This window comes from Sebastes umbrosus, chromosome 17 (genome assembly GCF_015220745.1).
Source record: "Sebastes umbrosus isolate fSebUmb1 chromosome 17, fSebUmb1.pri, whole genome shotgun sequence".
In the NCBI taxonomy this organism is placed as follows: domain Eukaryota; kingdom Metazoa; phylum Chordata; class Actinopteri; order Perciformes; family Sebastidae; genus Sebastes; species Sebastes umbrosus.
Genome location: NC_051285.1, coordinates 1,091,648 through 1,104,565, shown reverse-complemented (window position 1 = coordinate 1,104,565; position 12,918 = coordinate 1,091,648). Strand labels below are relative to the sequence as shown.

The 12,918-nt window shown below is 39.9% G+C and overlaps 1 protein-coding gene across 1 annotated transcript; it reads left to right on the top strand.

Moving 5' to 3' along the window:
• The first annotated feature begins 1,246 nt into the window (after positions 1-1,246).
• pgap2 (post-GPI attachment to proteins 2) lies at positions 1,247-8,729 on the top strand. Its single transcript, XM_037748282.1, has 6 exons — positions 1,247-1,655; positions 2,798-2,972; positions 3,946-4,195; positions 4,323-4,429; positions 8,139-8,247; positions 8,334-8,729. The coding sequence occupies exons 2-6, from the start codon at positions 2,799-2,801 to the stop codon at positions 8,462-8,464; spliced, it is 771 nt and encodes a 256-aa protein (XP_037604210.1). The 5' UTR covers positions 1,247-1,655; position 2,798; the 3' UTR covers positions 8,465-8,729.
• The last annotated feature ends 4,189 nt before the right edge of the window (positions 8,730-12,918 follow it).

Genomic DNA, 12,918 nt, shown 5'->3' with positions numbered 1-12,918 from the left:
ATTTTAAAAAAAATAAAATGAATAAATTATACAACAAATAAAATGTAAGGAAAAGAGAGGTCGAATAAAAAAAAACAATCGAAGTTTGTTAAACAATTTGAATAAATTTGATTTTATATTATAGTTTTTGCCAATTTAGAATTTTTGAATTTTAAGTTTTCAATCAAAGTCAAATATATTTTAATATCCATATCTTTAAAAGTATAAAAGGAGGGTAGCCTGTTAAGCTATTTTATGTAAGTAATATTTTGCTAAGATATTAATCAAATTAATTGTGTAAATTTCATCTGCCCGAAAAACTGGGATTGTTAAAAGTGAGTAATATCTCAAAAATACAGAATAAATAATAAAGAAAAGAAAGAAGAGGCGTATTCATAAGGAGAGACTCTGGATATGTCAGTGCATGTCACAGCCTAAGAGACAACCACAACAACACATAATAGATGTAACTCACACTCTGCCTTTTATTTACTCCTCTACTTCATAGGTTTTTTGTTGCTTTTTTACATTTATCCTTTGATATCGCGATGTATTGTTATTAATTTTTTTTATTTGTTTGTTTTATTTACACAACAAACATTAATTACTTCTTTATTGCTTTATTCCATTTAAATGCATGTTCTTTTTAAATATATATATATTGTTATTTGCTTAATGAATTGTATATATGTATTGTCAAGTTATTGTTTAAATGTGTGCAGTATCCCAAATAGAGAGATTGAAACATCCACTCGAAGATTTTTAACTGGAATCCACTCAATGATAAACAGCTTTTCCTTTTTCCCTCCTTTGTTTTGTAGGTTGAGTTCAAAGTTCAGTTCATTTTGGAATAGTCATTAGTCATTAGTCATTAGGTGAAAAACCTTTGAAATAGAAAAAAACACAGAAAAAAATATATACACATTATTATAAAATAAGTATAAATTCATTTTTTGAGACTTTGCAAAATTCATTAATCCTTATTTAATTTAATACACACACTCCTATTAAATGTCACATGTTAAATGCAAATAAGCAAGTGCCCACTGCTGCCATAGCCTTTGCCTTAACATAAAGGTAATATGTATATGTGTATTATTTTATTTTATTTAATTACTATTTTTAATTATTTATTTAAACACAAAGTATTAAATAATTATATATATATGTTTTTGTTTTTATTTTGTTCTTTTTTTTCTTTTTTATTGAATTGAGTATTTGGCAATATGGTTCACCTGACAGTCATGATCAATAAAGCATACATTTAATTGAATTGACTCTTATTCTGAAGGATGTTGTGGCCGGAAGTGGCTGTCCCTGTCGGCGCTAGCCTTCCGGTTGACTTCCGGCAGAGACACGTGAAACTAACAGAACAACAACAGAAGATAAAGTCTGTTAGAGACATTTAACTGATCACAGCTGCTTCAGAGAACTGACACGAGTGGATAAGAAACTGGTTTACACATTTAACACCGCATTTCCCCTGAAAGCCGACTGCAGGACGTCACAGAGAACTTTAGGAGAGGACTACTGAAGCTAACTGAGCTAACTGAGCTTAGCATGGAGCTAACAGGGTCATGAGCTGGGCTGCAGGTTGGTAGATGCTGATGAAGAGGAGCAGCTGATGAAGAGGAGCAGCTGGTCTCAGCAGCCTGCAGAGCTGTAGAGGTGTGAAGGTGAGTGTTTCAGTGTTTACTGTCTGTAACCTGACACATCTGAAGCTAACTGTTAGCCTACTGACTGCATCACCTGGACAGGTAACATACTGACTGCATCACCTGGACAGGTAACATACTGACTGCATCACCTGGACAGGTAACATACTGACTGCATCATCTGGACAGGTAACACACTGACTGCATCACCTGGACAGGTAACACACTGACTGCATCACCTGGACAGGTAACATACTGACTGCATCACCTGGACAGGTAACATACTGACTGCATCACCTGGACAGGTAACATACTGACTGTATCACCTGGACAGGTAACAGGTAACATGGGCCAGTGGTGGAAGTTCAGGTACTCCAGGTAACTTGTACTTCATGTGAGTATTTGATGTTGAATGTTTGTGATGAACTGAAGGATGAAGAGTTCCTTCATGTGTTGAGTAAATCCTCCTCTTCCTCCTCCTGAAGCTAAATCAACTCTTTAAATGGATCAAAATACATCTTCACTAAGCTGAAAACATCAGAGATACGAGGTTCTACAAACACATGATACTTTTACTCTAAGTACTTTAACTACACTGTATTTAAACTACACTGTACTGCACTACCAGTTCTTTTACTTGAAGTACTTGAAGTACACTGTACTATCAATACTTGTACTTTAAGTATTTAAACTGCACTGTACTGACCTATCAATACTTTCTTTACTGCAAAATGAATATTTTTACTTTAACTTCTTTTAACAACATTTTACTACACAATGGATACTTTTATTTGAACTACTTTAACTACATGTAGCTGATAATACTCACATACTTAGAGCTTAAAGTTTGTTATTTGTTATTATTTTCTTGAGTGTAATAATTGTGGATCAGTGTTTCCTAAAGACCAGGATGACGTCCTCTAATGTCTCGTTTTGTCCACAACTCAAAGATATTCAGTTTAGTGTCATAGAGGAGGAAAGAAACCAGAACATATTCACATTTCATTAACTGGAATCAGAGAATTTACACTTTATTTTTCCTTAAAAGAAATTGCTCAAACTGATTAATTCATCAAAAGTAGTTGGTGACGAATTTAATGTTTGAATGAATCGTGTAGATGTGATCCGGTTTAAGAGTTTCATCCGTTGTTGTGTTTGTCCAGGATGCTCCAGGGGCCGTACGGCAGCCTGGACCGGGACCGGGACCGTCCCCTCGTCCGGCTCCCTTTCAACAGCTTCATCGTGGGGACGGTGCTGCTCCCTCTGACCGGCCTCATCGCCTGCCTCTTCATCTCACTCATGTACCACTTTGAGGACGCAACGTACACACACTGCAAGGTACGGCGTCACGTGGTACCAAGAATACCGACGGGGAAATCATTAGTGAACCACAACTGGACTCTAAATATAGACTTAGTCCCTCTGCAGTCTATCAGTGGTTTAAAGAGGCTTAAACTGGGATTATGTTCATCGGATATTCCAGTAGTGTTAACTCTAGACTAGAGGTTTAAACTGGGATTATGTTCATCGGATATTCCAGTAGTGCTAACTCTAGACTAGAGGTTTAAACTGGGATTATGTTCATCTGATATTCCAGTAGTGCTAACTATAGATTATAGGTTTAAACTGGGATTATGTTCATCTGATATTCCAGTAGTGCTAACCCTAGATTAGAGGTTTAAACTGGGATTATGTTCATCTGATATTCCAGTAGTGTTAATCCAAGACTAGAGGTTTAAACTGGGATTATGTTCATCTGATATTCCAGTAGTGCTAACCCTAGACTAGAGGTTTAAACTGGGATTATGTTCATCTGATATTCCAGTAGTGCTAACCCTAGACTAGAGGTTTAAACTGGGATTATGTTCATCTGATATTCCAGTAGTGTTAACCCTAGACTAGAGGTTTAAACTGGGATTATGTTCATCTGATATTCCAGTAGAGGTTTAAACTGTGTTCACTCCACCGTGTTGCATTATAGGGGTATTTGTGGGGATACGGCGATGATACAGTGACCTTAAATAAAAAGTGTGGCAGGGCCGTGAAGTAGTGCCACTACTACTACTACTACTACTACTACTACTACTACTACTACTACTACTACTACTACTACTACTACTACTTCTGGCGCCCATGCATGAACAGACCATTCAGACATATAGAGGAGTCCTCTCACTCATCTGACTCGACACAATCAAGCTTCGTTGGCAGCAGATTAATAACTTCCTTTGACAGTATAAAAACCATTAAATTATCACTATGAGTAGTAAAACTCTGTTGACATAATCACCTGTGTGTCCTCACCAACCAGGTGTCCAACTACCTCCCGTCCATCAGCTCCGCCATCAGCCGCATGCCTGAGCGCTACATCTGGCGCGGCTGCATCGGCCTGCACTCGGCGGCGCGCTACCTGGTAACCGCCACCTACTTCAGCTTCTACCGCCGCCGCTTCGCCAACAGGCTGCCGGAGCTGCTGCTGAGCGGGCTGGCTCTCCTCTGCAGCGTCGCCGAAAACACCGGGCTGCTGCTGCTCACGTACGTGTCGTCCACCGAAACCTACAGTGAGTACAACCGCCTGCCAGAGAACCAGCTGACCCCCGGTCAGGGGTTTAAAACATCACAGTCGCCATGTTTGTATGAACGCGGCTTTAGAAAGTTGTGTTTTAATAACCTGTTTGTTGTCCGCAGATGTTCATAAACACGGTTTCATCGTGTTCATCGGGAGCTCGCTGCTGCACATGTTCATTACATGCAGACTGTGGCAGGTGATCAGGAGACACTATGTGAACCCAGAGGTAAACAAACTGTCTCTGTAGTCGACCCTGTTGTTTGTATAATTAACTCATGAAGCGTTATAAAACTATCAGGGCTGTCAGAGTTAACGCGATAATAACACTAATTAGTTTTAACGCCACTAATTTCTTTAACACAATTCATGGTTTTTTAGCTTGTAGCGGACTCAGTTATAAAGCTAGAGGGAAGATCCTGGTATCATATGAAACTACAAAACCTGATGAATCCATCGGTACCAACCAGGTCATACTAGCTTGTAGTGAGGGAGGTTAAATAACTCCACGAAATTATGCTAAATTTTGGCGAGGAAAAACTGGCATGGCCATTTTTAGCAGGGTCCCTTGACCTCTGACCTCCAGATGTGTCACTTTCATTGCACCACGGGGTTTTGCTTGCACCCTCTGACTCGCGCGTGCGTTAGACTCCTTGGTCCGTGTTTCAAGACGGGTCGGGCGGGTTGCCGACATCGCCGCAGACCCCTGGCGCCTTTTACGTGGGCCGAGCCCCGCCCCGGGTGACGCTTTGTCCACGGCCCTGGGAAGCACCTTCGCCCCGAGCCTTTCCAAGCCGACCTAGAGCCGGTGGCGGCGCACCGCCTCGTATGCGGGACTCCCCAGCCTGCCGTGTGTCGCTCACACCCTCCAGCTGGCTGTTAACGAGGGTCTTTAGGCACAGAGAAGTACTCGTATCGGTACTCGGTAGTAGGAAGTACTTGTACTCGGTCTGATAAAAAGTGGTATCGGTGTATCCCTAGTAAAAATCTTTGTGAGAACATCCGGCAGCAGACTCATAACTCACATATATGATTTGATCTGCTCGCTGACCCAGACTGCTGCAGACTCAAATCAGATTCAAAGATACAGTCCTGATGTGTGTCCACACCTTTAGTTGAATCATCAGGACGCTCCATAGCTGTGTGGGATATCTTGTAGTTATTGAATATCCATAATGATGACAGCTATTTTATTATTCTTCCATCCACTTCTGGAGCACAGAGCAGAGGCCGAATGATCTATCAGCACTTCCTGTCTGCAGGAAGGATGTACAGATAACGATCACTGCAGTACTTTGATACTGAAGAAAACTTCAAAACGTGATGATTCTCAAGCAACTTCTGCACTGTGTTCGCTCAGCATGTTGCAATCTGGTGTTTCTAGAAGGAGTTGTTTGTTCAAGGACATAAAAATAACAGTTTTATGCATTTTGACATTGAGTGAGTTGTCTGTTTGTCCTCAGGCTTTCAACACAGCAAATATCTCTATATGATTTAGTCGTAACAAAAACACAGATTAAATACCACATCAACCGTCAGCAGTGCTGAGTTTTCACCTGCAGAGGGCGCCGCAGAGCTAAAAATCCACTTCATGAGCACAGAGCAGGTCTCTTTCAATCCAGATTCATTCAGACTCTGGTGACTGTAGTGATCCTTGAAGAGTGCTTGAGGACATCAGGGGTCCATAATAATATCAAAGTTGCTTCAGGGGTTCTTGAGGAGGATTTAGGGATCCTTTTCTGGTGGTTCAAGGAGTGCTTGTAGAGGGGTTTTATTGGTCCTTGGGGAGGTTTTGGAGTCATTGTAGTGGTTCTAGAAATGTTAAAGGAGGTTTTGAAAGGGTTTTTGGGATCCTTGAAGAGATTCTAGGGTTTCCTTCGGGAGATCCAGGGGGGCTTTAGTGGTCCTTGAAGGGGATTTTAGGATCTTTGAGTATGTTCTCTGGGTCCTTGTGGTGGTTTAAGAGAGCCTTGAAGAGGTTCAGTGGTACTTGCGGAGGTGTTTTGGGTTCTTGTTGAGGTTCTAGCGGACCCAGAAGAGTGTTAGTGGTGCTTGAAATAGTTCCAGGAGGGCTTGAAGTTGGTGTCTTCATGTAGGCCCGAGTGTTCAGTAAGGATGATTTAGGAAACGTTGGGAAGGTCCTTGAGGAGATTGAAGTGACCGAGGAGTTCTTGAGGAGGTGTTGGATCCTTGTGGTGGTTTTAGGACGTTTGTTTTAGTGTTTTTTGGTTAATTGAAGGGTTCTTGAGGAGGTTTAATGGGTATTTTAGGAGGTGCTTGTGGTACTTGAAGAGGTTCAGAGAGTGTTATAGGAAGCTCATGAGGTCCTTGAGGAGGTTTTTGGGGTCCTTGACGATGTGTGTGTCATGAATCATTAGTGCAGTCTCTTTCCCGCATACAGCCACACACTGATGTATTATTGTTTTAAATAAATAGAAAAGGGAAGTCCAGATGTTGTTTTATTATATCAACGTCATTAAAGCGACGAACGGAGCGGGAACCTGCCGGCTGGACGTTCTCAGCATCAGACGTTAAACTGCAGCGTGGGTTCTCCCAGTCCAGCAGGAAGTGGACGAATAAATTTAACTTGTGTCTGAGCGTTATTTTTGGTGCTTCCCTGTTTCATGTGTCGCTCAGCGATTGCAACACTTTAACTCGGCTCTTCATGGTCGCTCACATCATGTGACTGCTGCTGAGCTTCCAGGAAACCGCGGCCAGCTGATGCAAAGGGAACCGCCTCTTGTTTTAATATTTAATACTGTCAGGGTTCCCAAACGTCCTGGAGAACCTGGGATTGTTTAACCCTTTGAACCCTCTGCTATCTTACGTCTTCACTCGGGTTATTTAAAGGCTTTATGCATCTTAACATTGAGTGAGTTGTCTGTTTGTCCTCAGGCTTTCAACACGGTAAATGTACAGACTACCATCACTGGTTTACTGTGATACTGAAGAAAACCTAAAAACAGGAAGATTCTCAGGCGACTTCTGCAGTTACAAGAAACATCTCTTTTTCTCTGATTTATGAGCGTATTTATGAATCTTTTTTGTGTGTGTACATACTGTATATATGTAGAGATTTATTTTATATAAAACATGAAACAAAAGTAATTAAAAAGAAAATAAGATAAGTATAAATGTACTTCAATATTCAAGTAAAATAGTGATAGTGATATATTAAACAAACAAAACACATGCGTATAAATATTCACATAGAGAGTGAGAGATGAGATGAGTGAGTGTTATAATAAAGCGTGGTGTATTATATTTATAATTCAGCCTGGTATATATATATATATATAAATATATAAATATATATATATATTTTTATATTTATATATATATTTATATTTATATATATTTATAATATATATAAATATATTTATTATATATATATATATTATAAATATATATTTATAATATATATATATATAATATATTTTGAATACAGCGTGGTATATAAATATTATATATAAATGTATTATATATATATATATATAATACATTTATAATACAGTGGTATATACATTTTATATATTTATAATACAGCGTGGTGTATATATATATATATATATATATATTAAAATATTATATATTTATAATACAGCGTGGTATATATATTATATGTCTTTATTATTTTAAGCAGAGTGTTTTTGGCTGCGGGTTGGACAAAACAAGACATTTGGTTTCATTTGTTTTCTGACATTTTATGGACGGAACAATGAAGCGATTGATTGATTGATTGATCGTGAAAATAATTGGCTAACATGTGAATAATGTTCTCAATGATTGATAATCGTTAGTTTCAGCTCTACATTGTTTATTAATTATCGATAATGATTCTAAGAACCCTGATTGTCGTGATCACAATAACCGTCCGTTCGTACTTCTCTTTCTTTTATTCCATTTATCTATAAATCAAATACATTCTCTCTCTTCAGGAAATGACATCATATCGCTGGAAGGTGCGTCTCTTCCTGTTTAACATCAGCTGCTGTCTGGCCGCCGCCTACTTCTTCACACGCCACAACAAGTACTGTGAGACAGGAGGTGAGCGTCAGCGGGCCGCGCCGGTTGTTTCCAGGCTGATCGTGGTCAGTCGGTTCACTCTGTGTTCTCTCTCTGTTCTCCTCCAGTCTACACGCTGTTCGCCTTCTTTGAATACCTGGTGGTCTTCTCCAACATGGCCTTCCACATGACCGCCGCCTTCGACTTTGGGAGCACAGAGGTCATCGTGGGCACTCCGCCTGAAGACAAGCGATACTGAGAGCGGCCAGCGATCTCACCTGTGGACTTCTTTTGTTAAGAAAAGGTGAAAGGAACTTTATTTATCTGAATGAACTGATACTGATGATGTCAGCGCTGCAGTTGAGATTTTTATCATTCCAACGCCACCTGTGTTCTTAAAACTAGGGATGCACCGATGCCACTTTTTATCAGACCGAGTACAAGTACTTCCATTTGGGTACTCGCCGATACTGAGTACCGATACGAGTACTTCTCTGTGCCTAAAGACCCTCGTTAACAGCCAGCTGGAGGGTGTGAGCGACACACGGCAGGCTGGGGAGTCCCGCATACGAGGCGGTGCGCCACCACCGGCTCTAGGTCGGCTTGGAAAGGCTCGGGGCGAAGGTGCTTCCCGGGGCCGTGGACAAAGTGCTCGCTGCGCCCTCTCTCCTTGCCGGGGAGGGACGGGGTCCCCTGCTCCCGGTGCGACTCTCGACCGGGGCGGACTGTCCTCAGTGCGCCTCAACCGCATTGTGCCCCCAGGGCGGGGCTCGGCCCACGTAAAAGGCGCCAGGGGTCTGCGGCGATGTCGGCAAGCCACCCGACCCGTCTTGAAACACGGACCAAGGAGTCTAACGCGCAATGAAAGTGAGGGCCGGTGCGCGCCGGCTGAGGTGGGATCCCGGCCCCGCGGTGCCGTTGTATCGGAGCCGTTTTGCGAGTACGAGTACATGAGCACAGTATCGAACCCGATACCCGATACTGTCATCGGTGCATCCCTACTTAAAACTGGTCATGAGCAGCAGGAACTTCAGCAACAGTACGACACGTCCGTCTACAAAACAACTTTTAAAAGATGAATAAATGTTGCCAGACCACAACAGCCGCAGTAACAACGTGCTGAATATCAGAATCTAACAAACAGATTTCTACCAGATGTTCTCCCAATATTAACGTATTAATCAAAAGTGGAAACAGTCAAGCAAAAATACCAAACATTCGTTAGTTCAAGCTGCTAAATTATGATGATTCTCTGCTTTTTTATATTTTAAATGACAGTAAACTGAATCTTTTTGAGTGTGTTCAGACAAAACGAGACATTTGAAGACGTCAACTTGAACTTTAGGAAGTTGTGACTTTCATTTTCTGACATACCTAGAGACAATTTCATCAACTATGACAAAACATGTTTGTTGACGACGCGTCTTTAAGCACAACTTGTTAAAGTTTTATCAGAAGTGGAGCTGAAAACAGACAGTTTGTAAACAACAAACAATAAATGTCACGTTGCTACCTGAACCCAAAGAGTTCATCTTGTTCGGAGGCCTTTCAGGACGTGTCGGACTCCTCCGGTGTTCACCAGAACCACATCAAGCACTTCCAGAGTCAGTGGATATTCTACAGCTCTTCATATCAACAGGTTATAACACCTGGCTGCTGCTGATGTCTGTTTACATGTTTATTTCATAATAAAAAAACACATGAAATACATTTAGACAGCCTTTTTACCTTCCTGTCTTTCACTGAAATACTACTACTAGATCTAACTCTCTGTGTGTCGCTGTATTCAGAACCTTTACTGTAGTGAAAGTACTAATACCACTCTGTGAAAATACTCCACTACAAGCAAACGTCTGGGATTCAAAACCTCACTGAAGCAAAAGTATGTAAGTATTATCAGCTATATGTTGTTAAAGTAGAAGTATTCATTGTGCAGTAAAATGTAGTTAAAGTAAACGGAAGTTCTCGTTGTTCTGCTGCGTGATGTCTCATTTCACTGTCAAATCAGTTTCACTGGAAACACAAACAGCAAACACTGAGCTGCTGTCCGGCACAGAGTGAGTCCTTAATAATACCTTACTGTCTACCTGCTGACGTCAGGCAGGGTTCTACTACGTATACTACACTGTTACAGTAAAAGTATTACTATCTCACTGTAGAAATACTCTGTTACAGTAAACACTGGGAACACTGGGAAATACTTAAAGTAAAAGTATTCATTGTGCAGTAAAATTTAGTGAAAGTACTTCAAGCGTTTACTTAAGTAAAAGTACTAATACTACACTGTGAAAATACTCCACCACAAGTAAAAGTCAAAACCTTCCTTCGTCAGTAAAAGCTTGCATCCGCTAAATGTTCTTATTAAAGTAAACAGGAAATGTAGTGGAGTAAAAAATGCAATATTGACCTCTGAGATAATACTCATACTAATAATGGAAATACTCAAGTATAACACAAGTACCTTGAATTTGTACTTAAGTACAGTACTTGAGTAAATGTACTTACACAAAACTCCAAGTGGAGCAGAAAAGGTGGAATTAAAAAACATCGATTAGAAATTAAATAAGTAATAATATAAATAAAGTAAAATAATAATTAAAAGAAGTTCTCAATAGAGAGGAAATTAATCTACAACTGTTCTGATAATCCGTTATTAATATATAATAATAATAATAAATAAGTATATATAAATAACTCTCAGTGCCGTGTACTGTAGGAGGAGGAGATGCTTTATGAACGCAGCCTCAGGTGTGTTTGTGATTTGATTATTTGATCTGACTCCACAAGAGTCCTTTCATCGTTTGGGGAAGTAGTTGGTCTGCAGGTCATTCATTAAACTCACTCATTAAACAACGAAACTCCTTCACAGAACAAATACAACTACTACTACAAATACTACTACTACAACTTCAACTACTGCCTCAAATACTACTACTACAACTACTGCCTCAAATACTACAACTACTACAAATACTACTACTAAAACAACTAAAGAACAAAACTACAGACAACAGACAAACCAACAAACCAACAGACAAACCAACAGACCAAAAGACCAAAAGACAAACCAACAAACCAACAGACAATGATAGTAAACACTGGTTGGTACCGATGGATTCATCAGGTTTACTAGTTTTATATAACAGTATCTTCACTCTAGCTTTAAAACTGAGCCGCTACAACCTTCGAAATCACAAGTTGCGTTAATGCGTTAAAGAAATTAGTGACGTTAAAAGTCGCGTTATCATGGCGTTAACGCGTTATCATGGCGTTAACTTGTTATCATGGCGTTAACGCGTTATCATGGCGTTAACTTGTTATCATGGCGTTAACTTGTTATCATGGCGTTAACTTGTTATCATGGCGTTAACGCGTTATCATGGCGTTAACTTGTTATCATGGCGTTAACTTGTTATCATGGCGTTAACTTGTTATCATGGCGTTAACGCGTTATCATGGCGTTAACGTTGACAGCCCTGTTTGGACTGTTTCTTCAGGTTGTTTCGTCATGAAAGCAGTCATCATGCCCATCTCTAGACCGACCACGTTACAGGCGAAGTTATCGACACTTAAAACAACAGATGACAGGACATTGGAGTTTCATTTGATTTTAATTATCTCTTAAAGGCTATAGTTCATTACAGCATTAGAAATGCTTTAAATTAATGGTCCCCCCCCAAACTCAAACTAAAAGGCCTTTCACACAGAACGAGGCAACGGCACCACTGTGCTCTGAAACCCAGTGTTGTGCCGATCCGATATGTATTGTGATTCAATATTACGATTTATTATGATTTATATTAACTTTTGTAACACTAGACCATGTGAACAAGTTGAATCATCCACTTCTAGGGACTTTTACTTTGGAAAATCTCTAAATGAATCCAGTAAAAATGATTGATTTCCAGCATGTATGTAGTCAGAGATGTCCTGAAGTCAAATATATCAGGATCATTGTCAGGAATTATTGATTATCCAGCAACCCAAAAATCAAAGAATAAAGACATTTCCCTCACAGATTAGTGGGATTTTCTTTTTAATTTATAATGTTTTATACTTCTGGTGAATATAATCCATCAGTCTGATTTCCATAGATGTATTTAGTATATACAGTTCCCTTTGTTAACACCTTATTTTGAAAAGCGGGCGTAATCCCACGTGTCTACTTCCTCTAACTTCTCCAAGGTGGTCTCTAGCTCTCCCGTCAGCTCCGTTCTCTTTATACATCCATGGTCAGCTCCATCGGGGCCGTTTCAATGCAGAGAACATTAATGTCAGTATCTGGGTGCTCTACAGTCGTAGCGTCGGCCCATTTGACCACGGAGACAAGAGTGACGGCTCGACCGCCACGTTACCGCCATGCGATTACATTTCCTGCTAACATTTTCGGCCTTTTTCCGGACATATTTCGGCCTTTTTGGGACATTTTGGGGCCTTTTTTCTGACATACTTTGGCATTTTTCTGCCTTTTTTGGATATATTTAAGCCTTTTTTTTATTTTCAGACATATTTTGGCTTTTTTTCTGATTTTTTTTTCTGACTTTTTCAGCCTTTGTTCTGACTTATTTTCGGACATATTTTGGCCTTCTTTTGGGACATTTTTTGGGCCATATTTCGGACATACTTTGGCATTTTTTTCGGCCTTTTATCGGCCATATTTCAGCCTTTTTTAAAACATTTTCAGACATATTTCGGCCTTTTTCTGACTTTTTT